Source organism: Rhinopithecus bieti, unplaced genomic scaffold, assembly GCF_001698545.2.
Source record: "Rhinopithecus bieti isolate Rb0 unplaced genomic scaffold, ASM169854v2 scaffold_39998, whole genome shotgun sequence".
NCBI lineage: Eukaryota > Metazoa > Chordata > Mammalia > Primates > Cercopithecidae > Rhinopithecus > Rhinopithecus bieti.
In genome coordinates this window covers 991,628-1,008,821 of record NW_016816687.1, presented here as the reverse complement: position 1 = coordinate 1,008,821, position 17,194 = coordinate 991,628, and the positions used below count along the sequence as shown (strand labels likewise).

The window sequence follows — 17,194 nt, the reverse complement described above, 5'->3', positions numbered from 1 at the left end:
GTTTTTTTTTTCTATTAGGTATATATCTCTGGTATATTTTTTGGATCACTGTGTTTGATTTTCCAACTTATCCTAATTGAGAAGAATTTAAAAATAGTAAAAATTTCAGGCAGGCATGGTGGTTCACATCTGTAATCTGAGCACTTTGGGAGGCTGAGGTGGATGGATCAGTTCAGATCAGAAGTTCGAGACCAGCCTGGCCAACACGGTGAAATCCTGTCTGTACAAAAATTAGCGGGGCATGGTGGCACACACCTATAATCCCAGCTACTCAGGAGGCTGAGGCAGGAGAATCACTTGAACCTGGGAGGTGGAGGTTTCAGGGAGCCAAAATTGCACAATTGTACTCCAGCCTGGGTGACAGAGCAAGACTCTGTCTCAAAGAAAAAAAAGAAAAAGAAGTAATAATTTTATTTTAAGAGATAGCTTTTTTTTTTTTTTTTTGAGATGGAGTCTCACTGTCATCCAGTCTGGAGTGCAATGGTGTGGTCTCGATTCACTGCAACTTCCACCCCCTGGGTTCAAGCGATTGTCCTGCCTCAGCCTCCCAAGTAGCTGGGATTATAGGCGTGCACCACCACGCCTGGCTAATTTTTGTATTTTTGGTAGAGATGGGGTTTCACCATGTTGGCCAGGCTGGTCTCAAACTCTGGGCCTCAAGTGATCCACCTGCAGTGGGCTCCCAAAGTGCTAGGATTACAGGCATGAGTCACCATGCCTGGCCAGAAATAACCAATGTAAACACTTTGATGTATAGTTTTCCAGACTTTTTTTCTTTTTTGAGATGGAGTCTCTCTCTGTTGCCCAGGCTGGAAGGCACAATCTCGGCTCACTGCAACCTCTACCTCCTGGTTTCAAGCGATTCTTCTGCCTCAGCCTGCCGAGTAGCTGGGATTACAGGTGTGCGCCACCATGCTCAGCTAATTTTTGTATTTTTAGTAGAGATGGCGTTTTACCATATTGGCCAGGCTAGTCTCGAACTCCTGACCTCAGGTGATCTGCCCACCTCAGCCTCCCAAAGTGCTGGGATTGCAGGCGTAATCCCAGTGCCTGGCTAGTTTTCCAGACTTTTAAAATTTTTATATCTCTTCTATCTGAACATACAGTAATCTGTTTAAAAAATAAGATTATAGGCCGGGCACGGTGGCTCAAGCCTGTAATCCCAGCACTTTGGGAGGCCGAGATGGGTGGATCACAAGGTCAGGAGATCGAGACCATCCTGACTAACACGGTGAAACCCCGTCTCTACTAAAAAAAATACAAAAAACTAGCTGGGCGTGGTGGTGGGCGCCTGTAGTCCCAGCTACTCGGGAGGCTGAGGCAGGAGAATTGTGTAAACCTGGGAGGTGGAGCTTGCAGTGAGCTGAGATCCGGCCACTGCACTCCAGTCTGGGCGACAGAATGAGACTCCGCCTCAAAAAAATAAAATAAAATAAGATTATTAATGTGGATATGATCATTTATCTTCAAGGTTTTTTCTTTGATAATTTATTTGGAGTGAAACTGTCTCCCGCAGTTCTCTGGGATGGGACATAGTCTTACACTCCTGATGGTTTGTAAGTTGTTTGCTTCTCAGATGGCCCTTTCTTGGGGACACATTTCTACTTTTCAGGTCTTAGGGGCGCTAGGCTATGTGCCCACAGGTACACTCGGCACTCTGTACCTCAGCCATCGGTGCCCTTGGTCGCAGGCGCCCTCATGTGACTGACTTCCAGCTTCGGAGTTCACAAGGGCATCGCCGGGGTCTGCATGTTCACTGGTGCATCCTTAGCACCTGGCAGGAGTGAAGTGGTGTGGGCAAGCATACGTTATCTTGTGACAAAAGACATGAATGAAAGACTCAGAGACATGAACATGGGGCAGACAAATGACATGAACACCCTGCTGTTTTTCAGCTCTCATGCCAGCACCCCAGGAGCCGCCACCTTCCATCCCGATACAAAAGATGCAGATAGATGAAAGAGAAGAGTTCGGCCCACGGCTGCCTCCCGTCTTCTGCCCCAGTGAGTGCAGAGCCCTTTGGTTCACCCATTTTTATCAGTGTGTGACTGCCCTGAGATGGGGACAGTGTGACTTGTTTGTACAGCCAATCAAACAAACCAGAAGCACTTGCTTCTGGTTGATACGTTTTCAGTCACATTTTAAACCCATTGTCTCCACCTAGTGCCTAAAATGATAGTTGTTTCTGTACAACTTCAGAGACCTCCAAACTTGATTTCCTTAGCTGCCACATGTTTACAGGAGGGTCCTAAGTATCTTAAGTTTTGCTATAGAAATATGTTTCCCAACAGAGCTTAAAGAAAAAGAGGCTGGCTGGGCATGGTGGCTCATGCCTGTAATCCTAGCACTTTGGGAGGCTGAGGTGGGAGGATCATGAGGTCAAGAGATCGGACCATTCTGGCCAACATAGTGAAACCCCATCTCTACTAAAAATACAAAAATTAGCTGGGCATAGTGGCGCATGCCTATAGTCCCAGCTACTCGGGAGGCTGAGGCAGGAGAATCGCTTGAACCCGGGAGGCGGAGGTTGCAGTGAGCTGAGATTGTGCCACTGCACTCCAGCCCAGGTGACTGAGCGAGACTCTATCTCAGAAAAAAACGAAAAAGCAGAGAGAGAAAGAGGCTGCAGCCAGGCACAGTGGCTCTAGCCGGGCAGGTGGCTCACGCCTGTTATCCCAACACTTTGGGACGCTGAGGTGGGCAGATCGCTTGAGGTCAGGAGTTTGAGACCACCCTGGCGAATTTGGTGAAACCCCATCTCTACTAAAAATATAAAAATTAGCCGGGCATGGTGGTGTGTGCCTGTCATCCTAGCTACTCAGGAGGCTGAGGCATGAGAATCACTTGAACCTTAGAGGCGAAGGTTGCAGTGGGCCGAGATTGAGATTACGTCACTGCACTCCAGCCTGGGTGACAGAGCGAGACTTTGTCTCAAAAAAAAAAAAAAAAAAAAAAAAAAAAAAGAGGCCGGGTGTGGTGGCTCATGCTTGTAATCCCAGCAATTTGGGAGGCCGAGGCAGGTAGATTGCTTGAGCCCACGAGTTTGAGACCAGCCTGGGTGACACACAGAGGCCCATCGCTATTTGAAAAAAAAAAAAAAAAGGCCGGGCGCGATGGCTCACACCTCTAATCTCAGCACTTTGGGAGGCCGGGGCGGGTGGATCACGAGGTCAGGAGATCAAGACCATCCTGGCTAACACAGTGAAACCCAGTCTCTACTAAAAATACAAAAAAATTAACTGGGCTTGGCGGCATGTGCCTGTAGTCCCAGCTGCTGGGGAGGCTGAGGTAGGAGAATGGCATGAACCTGGGAGGTGGGGCTTGCAGTGAGCCAAGATCCTGCCACTGTACTCCAGCCTGGGTGACAGAGCAAGATTCCATCTCAAAAAATAAATAAATAAAATTAAAAAAAGAGAAAAGAAATTTAAAAAATAGTATACAAAATTGGAGGGGAATTGCAAGGAGAAGAGTATTTAAGACTCTTATTTATTTAAAAATTGTTATTTGTTTATTTATTTTTCAGACAGGATCTCACTCTGTCACGTAGGCTGGAGTATAGTGGTGCTGTCATAGCTCACTGCAGCTTTGGACTTCTGGGCTCAAGTGATCCACCCACTTCAACCTCCCACTGTGCTGGAATTACAGGTGTGAACCATTGCACCCAGCCGAGCCTCCTTTATTTATTTATTTATTTTTTTTGAGACAGAGTTTTGCTCTTGTTGGCTAGGCTCGAGTGCAATGGCACAATCTCAGCTCACTGCAACCTCCGCCTCCCGGGTTCAAGCGATTCTCCTACCTCAGCCTCCCGAGTAGCTGGGATTATAGGCATGCACCACCATGGCCAGCTAATTTTGTATTTTTAGTAGAGATGGGGTTTCTCCATATTGGTCAGGCTGGTCTCAAACTCCTGACCTCAGGTGATCCGCCTGCTTCAGCCTCCCAAAGTGCTGGGATTATAGACGTGAGCCACCGCACCCGGCCACCAAGCCTCCTTTTTACTTTAGCTAATGTAGCAAATACAAGAAAATGGTCCTCTCATAGGTGAATACAATCTGTCCCCCATTTCGTTCCCCAATTATCTGTCAACAACTTCTATTCAATGCCATCTTAAATCGGCATCTCAAGTTAAAACATTTAGACTTGTTTACCATCTCTTTGAGGGCTAGGTTAACAAACATCTGTAACATGGCCCAGATATATAAATAACATATAAATTCCATTATTCACTTTATAGTTTCCCATGGTGCCCATATGTGAATACTGGTTTGGTTAGCTAACTGCTTTCAAAGACAGGATTAAAAAGCAGAGGAAAAAAAGTACGAAGTTTTGACAAATTGCAGTGAATGTATTTCTTATTTGCTATAGTTGTTCAGCACTTTTATTTTGTTTTGTTTTGAGACAGTCTCACTCTGTCACCCAGTCTGGAGTGCAGTGGCGCGATCTCGGCTCACTGCAACCCCTGCCTCCCAAGTTCAGGTGATTCTTCTGCCTCAGCCAATGGAGTAACTGGGATTACAGGTGCCTGGCTAATTTTTTGTATTTTTAGTAGAGACGGGGTTTCACACTCTGCCTCCCGGGTTCACGCCATTCTCCTGCCTCAGCCTCCCAAGTAGCTGGGATTACAGGTGCCCGCCACCACGCCTGGCTAATTTTTTTGTATTTTTAATAGAGATGGGGTTTCACCGTGTTAGTCAGGATGGTCTCGATCTCCTGACCTCGTGATCCGCCCACCTCGGTCTCCCAAAGTGCTGGGATTACAGGTGTGAGCCACTGCGCCTGGCCTCTTTAGTTTCAAGTTGGTGTCAGCACTTGAAAGCCAAGTCTTTTATGTCTCTTTCCCATAATGTCTTTGATACCCTTGTAATAGTGACTTAATTTGGTCCATGGGTTATTTAGGGAAATGATTTTTGAAAAAAACTAGTGTTAAAAAAAAGTTTTGGGCTGAGTATGGTGGCTCATGCCTGTAATCTTAGCACTTTGGAAGACTGAGGTGGGAAAATTGCTTGAGTCCAGGAGTTTGAGGCCAGCCTGGGCAACATAGAGAGATTGCATCTCTTAAAAAAAGAAAAAAGAAAAAAATTAGCCTGGTGTGGTGGTGCGTGCCTGTGGTCCCAGCTACTCAGGAGGCTGAAGTGGGAGGATTGCTTGAGCCCAGGAGGTTGAGGCTGCAGTGAGCTATGATCCCACTGCTGCACTGCAGCCTGGGTAACAGAGTGAGATGCTGTCTCAAATAAATAAATAAATCAATGAAAGGCTGAGTGAGGTGGCTCACACCTGTAATTCCAGCACTTTGTGGGGGCCAAGGTGGGTGGATCACCTGAGGTTGGGAGTTTGGGACCAGCCTGACCAACATGGAGAAACCCTATCTGTACTAAAAATACAAAATTAGCCAGGCATGGTGGCACATGGCTGTAATCCCAGCTACTTAGGAGGCTGAAGCAGGAGAATCGCTTGAACCTGAGAGACGGAGGTTGGGGTGAGCCAAGATCACACCATTGCACTCCAGCCTGGGCAATAAGAGTGAAACTCCATCTCAAAAAAAAAAAAAAAATAAATAAATAAATAAAAGAATTTTGGAAAATAAAAGTTTTGGGAGGTCGAATTTGGAAAATCTGGTTGGGCATGGTAGCTCACACCTGTAATCCCAGCACTTCGGGAGACTAAGGTCGGAGGATCCCTTGAGTTCAAAAGTTTGATACCGGCCTGGGCAACATAGGGAGACCCTCATTTCCACAAAAAAAAAAAAAAAAAAAAAAAATTAGCCGGGTAAGGTGGTACATGCCTGTAGTCCCAGCTACTCAGGAAGCTGAGGTAGGAGGATCACATGAACCCAGGTCAAGGCTGTAATGAACTGTGATTGCACCATTGCCCACCAGTCTGGGTGACAGAGTGAGAACCTGTCTGAAAAAAAAAAAAACACCAAAAAAACCACAAAGAAACAGGACTACAAAGTTACAGGCATCTGTTTAACTGAGTTGAGAAAATATTCACCCTTACAAAACATCTTGAAACTTTTCTTTTTCTTTTTATTTATTTATTTATTTTTTGAGATGGAGTCTTGCTCTGTCACCCAGGCTGGAGTGTGGCACAATCTCGGATCACTACAACCTCTGCCTACCGGGTTCAAGTGATTCTCCTGCCTCAGCCTCCCAAGTAGTGGGGAGTACAGATGCATGCCACCACGCCCAGCTAATTTTTGTATTTTTAGTAGAGACGGGGTTTCACCATGTTGGCCAGGCTGATTTTGAATTCCTGACCTCAAGTGATCTGCTCACCTCAGTCTCCCAAAGTGCTGGGATTACAGGTGTGAGCTACCGTTCCTGGCTGAAACTTTTCTTTAGGTGAAAAAAAATTGATTTAATGACTTTCACTGCTTCTACTCTTGTGAATTTTTGTTGATTTGGTTACCCGGAAATTAATGACCTATGAAAATGAAAACATTTTGGTCTGAATTTGGAGATGGAGAATTGAGGCACATGCAAATTCTTTAATGATTTTTAATGATTATATACATTATTATTTTTTTTAATTAGGTAGAGATAGGGTCTCACTATGTTGCCCAGCCTGGCCTTGAACTCCTGAGATCAAGGATCCTCCTGCCTGGGCTTCCCAAAGTGTTGGGATTACAGGCACGAGCCACTGCTCCCAGCCCATTATGTTGTTTTGATGGTAGTTTTTTCAGTATTTCCACTTATAAGACAAATTCTTACAAAATATGTTTTTGTAGAGAGAGGACGATATAAGAAGAGCTAACATTTAGGTGCCAGATTCTGAGCTTTGGGAATCATGGACATGGCCCTGTCTAGTCTAATCTGTATCCCTAAAAGGATCAGGATTCTTATTGTCCCCATTTTATAGTTGGGGAAACTGGGCCTGGGAGAGGTTAGGCACTGTGTTGAAGATCAGTGCTGGCAGCAGAGCTGAGTTCCAATTCTGGTCTGTTCTGAGCTTATCTGACGATGTTGAATTACAAAAGGCTTGTGGGCTTTCTGTTCTGACTTTATCTGCATCTGGCAGCTGGGGTCACAGCAGGATACTGATTGGATCACACAGGTCTTTGTTGAGGTCTCTGGCAGCTTTCTAAATACAGCTCTGCAAGGTGGTGTGCTAATCTGTTTCTCAGTGAGGCAGAAGCTAATCCGAGGGCGGGAGTTCTTCCTCAGTGTTAAACATTCCGTCTACACTAGATGCCTGATTCAGCAATTTGGGAGCTTGGTTTTGGATGTCTTTGTTTTCACCCTATATAGGTCCTGTCTTTATGACCTTTGTGTTTCAGATGCTCGTCAGACACTTGAGGTTCCTCAAAAGAGAAACATAAAAGAACAAAGACAAGCACAAGACCAAGAAAGAGCACAGGCGGAAGAAAGAGAAGGTGAGAGACTTGTGTGTACCCCTGGATCAGTGTGGGGTGGGACCCGTTGGTCAGCCCCCAGGAGTGTCATATACTGCAGTTGAAGAGCAGATCTGGTGGCCAAGTCACAGTTCTCTCTGAGACTTAACAAAAATGTCGACATTCGATGCAAACCCATGATTTTTCAGAAACATTTTCTTTTGCACGTAAACCGCATCATCCCCCCTTTTTTTTTTGAGACGGAGTCTCACTCTGTTGCCCAGGGTGGAGTGCAGTGACTCAGTCTTGGCTCACTGCAACCTCTATCTCCTGGGTTCAAGCAATTCTCCTGCTTCAGCCTCCCAAGTAGCTGGGACCACAGGTGTGTGCCACCCGGCTAATTTTTTGTTTTTTGTTTTTTTTTTTTTTTGAGACGGAGTCTCACTCTGTCCACCAGGCTGGAGTGCAGTGGCGCGATCTCGGCTCACTGCAAGCTCCGCCTCCTGGGTTCACGCCATTCTCCTGCCTCAGCCTCCCTTGTAGCTGGGACTACAGGTGCCTGCCACTGCGCCCGGCTAATTTTTTGTATTTTTAGTAGAGACGGGGTTTCACTGTAGTCTCGATCTCCTGACCTTGTGATCCGCCCGCCTCGGCCTCCCAAAGTGCTGGGATTACAAGCGTGAGCCACCGCGCCCGGCCCAATTTTTTGTATTTTTAATAGAGACGGGGTTTCACCATGTTGGCCAAGCTGGTTTTGACCTCCTGACCTCAAGTGATCTACCTCCCAAAGTGCTGGGATTACAGGCATGAGGCACCATGCCCAGCCCTTAAAAAAACTTTTTTGTGAACATTAAAAAGCAGAAAAAAAGGGCATTTAAGGATCTTAGAGCAATGGATATTAAATAATAAAACAATTTCTTATTTATTCAATATTAAGTGAAGGTATTATTTTCAGCATTTCTCAGCTACTTTGTCTTTATTACAGTTTGAGATTTTAGTCCATCACTTGTCATTTGAAGTAGAAGAATTCGAATGGAAGGCAGGCATGTGCTTCCGCTGTTGACGTCTCTTATTTCATCATCTATGTCTTCTTTTGGGTTACAGCATAGACTTTTAATTAGGTTAATGTTCTTGTTGGGTACCCAAAGTAGTCTGGACTAGCAGCTGAAGAAATTAGAAACAGTTTCCTTACTGGCCACCAGAAGGAAGCACTCCCATATGGAGGATGACGGGTGTTCCCTCCTAGTGAAAGGAAGAAAATGTGCATTAGCCAAATCTGTGTGTCCTTACCAGTGTATCTGCTGTTTGGTAACCTTCTGCCAGTTTCTTCCTTGTGGTTTTCCTGGGTGCCCATCATCCTGACATGAAGTTTCCCAGGGGCCTGACACAATAAACAAGTTGAGTTCACCGGAGGTGGCACAGGTCACCACGCATAAGATGTGTGGTGTCACGTCTTATGACATCAAATGTTACGATGGGTCCTGTCTGCGCCTCCTTGGTTCTGCTGTGTTTGTTGCTGGAGGCACAGCTGGGTCAGAGTGCACAGTTGAGAGGGGCACAGCCATCTACCCTGTGCTGTCTTCTTAGGCTCTCACTCTCACTCACTCTAAATGAGGTTTAAACTTTTTTTTAATGACTCCATCACTGCAGCCTCGTTAACCTTTCATTGTATTGAATGAAGGAGGAAAAAATACCTTTGTTTCCCCCTCCCACTATTTATTTTTTTTTTTACAGAAGAAGAAACACAGGAAGCACAAACACAAAGGCAAGCAAAAGAATAAAAAACCAGAAAAAAATAGTAGCTCCGAGAGTTCCGACAGCAGTGACAGCCAGAGTGACGAGGAAACAGCAGACGTGTCGCCCCAGGAGCTACTGAGACGGTGGGCAGTGGGAGATGGAGGGTTTTTAAGAAACCTTTAGAGGCTTACTGAGTGCTTGGTGTGTTTGCTTAGAGGCAAATATCAGAAATGAGAAATTGGTAGGCCTGGTGGAGTGGCTCACGCCTATAATCCCAGCACTTTGGGAGACTGAGGCGGAAGGATCGCTTGAGCCCAGGAGTTTGAGACCAGCCTGGGCAACAAAGTGAGACCCCATCGCTACAAAAAAAACGAAAACAAAACAAATTAGCTGGGCGTGGTGGTGCACAACTGTGCCTCCAGCTATTGGGGAAGCTGAGGTGGGAGGATCCCTTGAGCTGGGGAGTTGGAGGTTGCATTGAGCCACAGTCATATCACTGCACTCCAGCCTGGGTGATAGAGCAAGACCCTCTCCCTAAAACAAAAAAATAATGTGTGTATTAACTAGGCTTTTTTAAAAGTTTGAATATCTAATTATATAAGTGAAAATTCAGACCTTACAGCCAGTGATTAAAGGAGCCCTGACCAGTTCTCCAGACCTCTACTTTCTCCACAGTAACTTCTGCCATCAGTTCCATATGTAACCTTTAAGACCTTTTTTGTGCAACCACACACACACAAACACACACACACACATATACTCACATACATGGACGCACATACATATTGTTTGTTTTTTTAGACGGAGTCTCGTTCTGTCACCCAGGCTGGAGTGCAGTGGTGCGATCTTGTCTCACTGCAGACCCTGCCTTCTGGGTTCAAGCAATTCTCCTACCTCAGCCTCCTGAGTAAGTGGGATTACAAGTACCCGCCCCACACCCAGCTAATTTTTTTTTGTGTGTATATATATATATATATATATATATATATATATATATATATATATATATATATATATATATATATATATATATATATATATATATATATATATATATATATATATATATATATATATATATATATATATATATATATATATATATATATATATATATATATATATATATATATATATATATATATATATATATATATATATATATATATATATATATATATATATATATATATATATATANCGGAGTCTCGTTCTGTCACCCAGGCTGGAGTGCAGTGGTGCGATCTTGTCTCACTGCAGACCCTGCCTTCTGGGTTCAAGCAATTCTCCTACCTCAGCCTCCTGAGTAAGTGGGATTACAAGTACCCGCCCCCACACCCAGCTAATTTTTTTTTGTGTGTATATATATATATATATATATATATTTTTTTTTTTTTAAGTAGAGACAGGGTTTCATCATGTTGGCCAGCCTGGTCTCAAACTCCTGACCTCAGGTGATCCACCCACCTTGGCCTTCCAAAGTGCTAGGATTACAGGTGTGAACCACCATCCTGGTCTATGTACAGATTTTTGTGCACATTTTAAATATAAGTAATATAATTGTATATAGCATATAGTCATAGGGTATGAATTTTATTTTATTACAGGCTCACGCCTGTTATCCAAGCACTTTGGGAGGCCAAGGCAGGCAGATCATGAGGCCAGGAGATCGAGACCATCTTGGCTGACATGGTGAAACCCCATCTGTAATAAAAATACAAAAAAATTAGCTGGGCGTGGTGGCAGGTGCCTGTAGTCCCAGCTGATGGGGAAACTGAGGCAGGAGAATGGCGTGAACCCGGGAGGTGGACCTTGCAGTGAGCCGAGATTGCGCCACTGCACTCTAGCCTGGGTGACAGAGCAAGACTCCGTCTCAAAAAAACAAAAACAAAAACAAAAAAAATTAGCCAGGTGTAGTGGTGGGCGCCTGTAGTCCCAGCTACTCAGGAGGTTGAGGCAGGAGAATGGCGTGAACCCAGGAGGCAGAGCTTGCAGTGAGCCAAGATCGTGCCACTGCACTCCAGCCTGAGTGACAGAGCGAGACTCTGTCTCAAGAAAAGAAAAAAAGAAGTCTTTTTTTGTAGAGATGAAATCTCCTATGTTGCCCAGACTAGTCTCAAACTCCTGGCCTCAAGTGATCCTCTTGCCTCGGCCTCAGGCGTGAGCCGCTGCGCCAGACTACTCTTGCCAATTTTATCTTTATTTGGAAGAAGGGTGTTGTGTGAACTCTTTGAGCGTCTGGCTTCTGAGATTCCTTCAGATGATTGTAGGCTGCAGGGAGGGGCTTGTAGTCATTGCTGTGGAAGAGTCCTTCTTGTGAGCACACCACAGTGTGTTTATCTCTTCTGCTGTGTGGATACTGGGTTTTCTACTTTGAGGCTGTGGAGCAGGGATCTGCAGCCAGTGTGACCCAGCTCTGTTTCAAATAGAACTGCCACGAACATTCCTATATGTATGAAATTCAGATTTAGGCCAGGTGTGGTGGCTCACGTCTGTAATCCCAGCACTCTGGGAGGCCAAGGCGGGCAGATCATGAGGTCAGGAGATTGAGACCATCCTGGTTAACATGGTAAAACCCCAAACCTGTTTCTACTAAAAAAACTAGCCGGGTGTGGCAGCACGTGCCTGTAGTCCCAGATACTCAGGAGGTTGAGGCAGGAGAATCGCTTGAACCTGGGAGGTGGAGGCTGCAGTGAACCGAGATCGTGCCACCATACTCCAGCCTGGGTGACAGAGACTCCGTCTGGAAAAAAAAAAAAAATTCATATTTAAGATTGACAACTTGGGGGCTGGGCATGGTGGCTCATGCCTGTAATCCCAGCACCTTGGGAGGCCAAGATGGGAGGATCGCTTGAGCCCAGGAGTTTGAGACCAGCTCGGGCAACATAGGGAGACCCTGTCTCTATAAAAAAATTAAAAAAAAAGACAACGTGGATGCTTTGGGCCCTGGAGTGAATGTATTTTAGTTCCTTCCCAAGGGTTATGCAACAGATGCGGTAGGTGAGTGAAACTGAAATTAAGAATTGCTTGTATTCTCAAGGCTAAATAAGACTAGGGGAAAAAGTTGCTTTTATAAATGGTCTTAATATGAGGTCTGGGTGAGTGAGTCTGTCTGTGTTTTCAGGGTAATAGTAGAAGCATTTTAAGAACACAGATTGGCCAGGTGCAGTGGTTCATGCCTGTAATCCCAGCACTTTGGGAGGTTGAGGAGGGCAGATCACGAGGTCAGGAGTTCGAGACAAGCCTGGCCAACATGGTGAAACCCCGTCTGTACTAAAAATACAAAAATTAGCTGGGCGTGGTGGCATGCGCCTGTAATCCCAGCTACTCTGGAGGCGGAGGCAGGAGACTCACTTAAACCCGGGAGGCAGAGGTTGCAGCGAGCTGAGATTGTACCACTGCACTCCAACCTTGGCAACAACAGTAAAACTCCATCTCGGGAAAAAAAAAAAAAGCACAGATTAGGCAGTACTTCATTGTGGGTTATTGTGAGTGCATTTTATCGGTGCAGACGTGCTGCTGTGATTTGGGGAGGCCTGGCATTCTCAGCCTTCACAGAGCTGTTTGGTTTTTCACTTGTAGCTAACTTTCCATTTCTTTCTTTTCTGTTTTCTTTTCCAGGCTGAAAAGTCTTCCACTAAGAAGACAGTAATTGAATGCTGCACTGGCTCGTCCTAGAATCATTTCTCCTCCATGATGGAAGCCCAGTGATTGTGCAGTTAACGCATTGTACAGAGTGTATTTATATGTAAATTCCTGCTGTAAAATAATTTTTAAAACCTTGACGTTTCAAAGACTGCCTTGAAAGGTCGCAGAAATTGATTTCTATTTTTAATTTCAGTGAGTGTCAGGGGAAAAAAATCCAGACTGAACAGTTTAATTAAAGTGGAGTTTTCTATTTTCTTCTTGATTTTAAAAAATTTCCTGGGATGTTAAAAAAGAAGTTAAAAGTGAAGGCTTCTCTCTGGTTTTGTGATGAAGACAGTCTGGACTTACTGAAGGACAAGTGTATGAGAGGGGGCGGTTGCGGCCCCTCCTGCCGTTTCTTGGGAGTGAAGCTCTTCCCTCTTTGGGTGACTGGGTTGCTGCTGGTGCCTGGGAAGCCCCATGGGAGGGCAGAGCCAGGGCCTGGCAGGGGGCCTCATCCTCTCAGGTTAGATGTCACTAAAGTGTCTGAGACAGGCAGGGAAACCAGGTGGGAGAATGTACACCCACAGCCTGGGTTGCATGGCTGCAGCTCCCTGCTCTGAGGCCATTTCATGTGCACCAAGGAGACCTTTTCCAAAAATAAAGTGCAGACCAGGTGCGGTGGCTCATGCCTGTAATCCCAGAGCTTTGGGAGGCCGAGGCAGGAGGATTGCTTGAGCCCAGGAATTCCAGACCAGCCTGGGCCACATAGAGACCCTTGTCTCCACAAAAAATAAAGTACTGAGCATTTGTGTTTTACATTATGAAAGTAGCATCATAGATCACAACAATTTTAAAAGCAGAAAGAAGGAAGAAGCCGGGTGTGGTGGCCCATGTTTGTAATCCCAGTGCTTTGGGAGGCCGAGGCCAGCGAATCACTTGACACCAGGAGTTCGACAACAGCCTGGCCAGCATGGTGAAACCTTGTCTCTACTAAAAATACAAAAAAAAAAAAAGGCCGGGCGCAGTGGCTCAAGCCTGTAATCCCAGCACTTTGGGAGGCCGAGACGGGTGGATCATGAGGTCAGGAGATCAAGACCATCCTGGCTAACATGGTGAAACCCCGTCTTTACTAAAAATAGAAAAAACTAGCCGGGCGTGGTGGTGGGCGCCTGTAGTCCCAGCTACTCGGGAGGCTGAGGCGGGAGAATGGCCTGAACCCGGGAGGCGGAGCTTGTAGTGAGCCGAGATAGCGCCACGGCACTCCAGCCTGGGCGACACAGCGAGACTCCGTCTCAAAAAAAAAAAAAATTAGCCAGATCTGGGGAGCATATGCCTGTGATCCCACCTGTGTGGGAGGCTGAGGCACAAGAATCCCTTGAACCCTGGAGGTGGAGGTTGCAGTGAGCCGAAATTGCACCACTGCACTCCAGCCTGGGTGACACAGAGACTCTTATCTACACACACACACACACAAACAAAAAGAAAATCACTTTTAGTTTTATCATCCAAAGATGACACCCTTCAATATTTTGAATCACTCCACCCTGTCCTTTTCTAGCTATGGAGCTATGGGGCTGTTATCTGACTGGTGGAAGCATTTTATTCCCTGTTACTGTTGTTGGGGTTGTGACAGATACTTCTCTGATGCTATTAAAAATGTTGCAAACCCGCCCCTAATAACTATCTTATTTCGTGCAGGGGCTACCCCATAACTTACTGACCTTTTCTGTTTTGACCTGAAGTGGGCTGGCCAGGAGCTGTACCCAGGCAGAGGACATGAAGAAATTGCCCTGTGACAGGGAGCCAGGGAAACCACAGGGGAGGGCTCGAGGCTGGGGCACTGGTTTTGCTAGCCTGGCCTGGTTCCCAGAATGCAAAGCCCTTTTTCTTTTTTTTGCAACCTCCGCCTCCTGGGTTCAAGCCATTCTCCTGCCTCAGCCTAACATGTAGCTGGAACTACAGGCGCACGCCCCCATGCCCGGCTAATTTTTGTATTTATTTTATTTTATTTTTTTTAGTAGAGACGGGGTTTCACTAAATGCTGCCAGGCTGGTCTCAAACTCCTGACCTCAGGTGATCCGCCCGCCTCGGCCTCCCAAAGTGCCGGGATTACAGGCATGAGCCACCGCGTCCAGCTGCAAAGCCCATTTTTCTATGGGTAACCTGTGCTGCGCGGGGTGGCACCATTTTTCACCCAGCGGGTAAGGAGGCAGCGAAGTTGCGGGCCCAGCATAGCGCGCGCCTCCTAAGTGCTTGGTGCGGGCGCGGGCGCGCGGCGCCACCGTTCCCATCCAGGCTTGCGGGCGGCCACCGGCGGGCAGGGCTTCGAGATGGCCTCGCCACCGCGGTACTCCCCGACAGCCCCGGACAGGGAATGCAAGTTGCCGTCACCCTCAGCCCCTGCCGGCGAGTATCGTCCCGGCAAGCTGTCCTGGGGAACCCTGGCGAGGGCCTTAGGCAGCTTCAGGCTGCCGATCCAGCACACGCGCCTGCTGGCCACCCTCGACCCCCTGGCCTTGGACAGGGAACCACCGCCGCAGCTGTCGCCCGAGAAGCAGCAGGTGCCAGAGAAATTGACTTGGGGCGACCAGGAGCCTCTCTCCAAGGTCAGAACCGCCGCAGGGGGCAGTGGCCTGTTCCCCACATGTGAGGAAGAAGCTCAGGCTGTCGGGGGACCCATGGAAAACCCACCTGGCTTCACCAGGGCCCCCAGAGAGTCCCTAGGCCCATTCCCCTATCTGTGGTACATCAGTGGGAAAAGGTCAGATAGCTGAGCAGGGCCTGCTGGAGATGCTGGTGGGGGCTCCCCGCACTGCCACCTGCTGGGGAACCAGGACTCTTGGCTGGGAAGAGGCTCTGCGCCTCCATGTGCACCCTGACCCCACCTAGACCTTACAGTCTCTGTAGGGCCATCCACAGTGATGCTCCTAATTGCAGCCCAAGGGTGGGTGGCTCAGCTCTCCCCCTCCAGGAGATAGAGTTAGCATCAGAAGAAACGGGAAACTCAGAATAATAATTAATAATAACAACAATGAATTGGGCCAGGCAAGGTGACTCACAACTGTAATCCCAGCCCTTTGGGAGGATCACTTGAGCCCAGGAGTTTGAGACCAGCCTGGGCAACATAGTGAGAGGTCATCTCTACAAAAACTAAACTTAGCCCAGTGTGATGGGGCGCACTTGTGTTCCCAGCCGCGTGAAAGGCTGAGGCAGGAGGATCCCTTGAACCCAGGAGTTTAAGGCTGCAGTGAGCTATGATTGCACCACTGCACTCCAGCCTGGGCAACAGAGTGAGACTCTGTCTCCAGAATAAATATATATATATGCTGAATATATATATATATGTGTGTGTGTATATATATATATAGAGAGAGAGAGAGAGAGAAAAACTGGCTGGGTGCGGTGGCTCATGCCTGTAATCCCAGCATTTTGGGAAGCCGAGATGAGCAGATCACTTGAGGTCAGGGGTTTGAGACCAGCCTGGCCAACACGGTGAAACCCTTTCTCTACTAAAATGCAAAATTAGCTGGGCGTGGTGGTGTGTGCCTGTAATCCCAGCTACTGAGGAGGCTGCAGCGGGAGGATCACTTGAACCCAGGAGGCAAAGGTTGCAGTGAGCCAAGATCATCTCACTCCGTCTCAAAACAAAACAAAACAAAAACCCAATAAAGAACATTCTCAGTAAGTAGCGTTTCATGCTTGGCCTTGATTTAATGCACTCACATGCAGATGTCAGAGTGTGTTTTTAATAATTTCCTCGAAACCTCTGCCTGGCTTCCCAGCATGTTTAAGATGAAGTCTGGTGATCTGCCTGTGGCCTTCCAGGCCATTTCAAATCTGGCACCTCTCCATGTTCTCCTCCCCGTTCCCCCTGTCTTGCTGACCTACAAGCAGATCTGGCCTCAGGGCTCTTGGCGGGTCCCTGCCTCCACAGTATTGCGCTCTTGGGGAGGCCCTCCCTGACTGTCCGTCTAAAGTAGCTGGGGCCACTGTCTCCTCCATGCCTCTTGCCATGGCCTGACATCTCCGTTTCGTCCTCAAGGTGTCATCTGGCTGCCAGCAACTGACACCTCAAAGTTGGAGACTTTGCTCCTAGTGGCTGCTGAGCTGCAGCATCAGGTCCAGGCCCCGTGGGGGAGGAGGCTCTCTAGGTTTATTTGTGGAATATGTGAATGAATGCTACACAGAGAAGAAACGTTTTGTTTTAGCCCAAATTCTCTGTCCTCTGCATGAGCTTTGTCAGCACCTCTGAAATGTACTTATGTGTTGGGGACTTCTCTCTGCAACCCCTGGGACCCCTTTACCTAGTGGATCCCAAGGGACTGTGTGCAGAAAAAAACCTGAAAGGAGGGCCCCAGAAAAGCCTGTGGTGGGGATAGTGGAATGGTTTCTCCCTCTTGCTGACGTTTTCCCATGATGGAGTTCTAGGGGTGTGTGTGTGTGTGTTTTCCTATTTTAAAAATTAAATTATATATTTTTAAAATTATTATTTAATTT

At 46.9% G+C, this 17,194-nt stretch overlaps 2 protein-coding genes across 2 annotated transcripts in view; both read left to right on the top strand.

The window, feature by feature from the left end:
- GPATCH1 (G-patch domain containing 1) overlaps positions 1-12,962 on the top strand; it is a 36,633-nt gene extending 23,671 nt beyond the window's left edge. The window contains 5 exon segments of the mRNA XM_017855064.1: positions 1,896-2,003; positions 7,277-7,316; positions 7,318-7,372; positions 9,065-9,210; positions 12,689-12,962. Of these exon segments, the coding sequence (XP_017710553.1) occupies positions 1,896-2,003; positions 7,277-7,316; positions 7,318-7,372; positions 9,065-9,210; positions 12,689-12,719 (380 nt within the window). The 3' untranslated portion in view covers positions 12,720-12,962.
- A 1,944-nt stretch (positions 12,963-14,906) lies between these two features.
- The window catches only part of WDR88 (WD repeat domain 88), a 47,235-nt gene continuing 44,947 nt past the window's right edge, over positions 14,907-17,194 (top strand). Inside the window, 1 exon segment of the mRNA XM_017855052.1 lies at positions 14,907-15,303. Coding sequence (XP_017710541.1) covers positions 15,028-15,303 — 276 coding nt within the window. The 5' untranslated portion in view covers positions 14,907-15,027.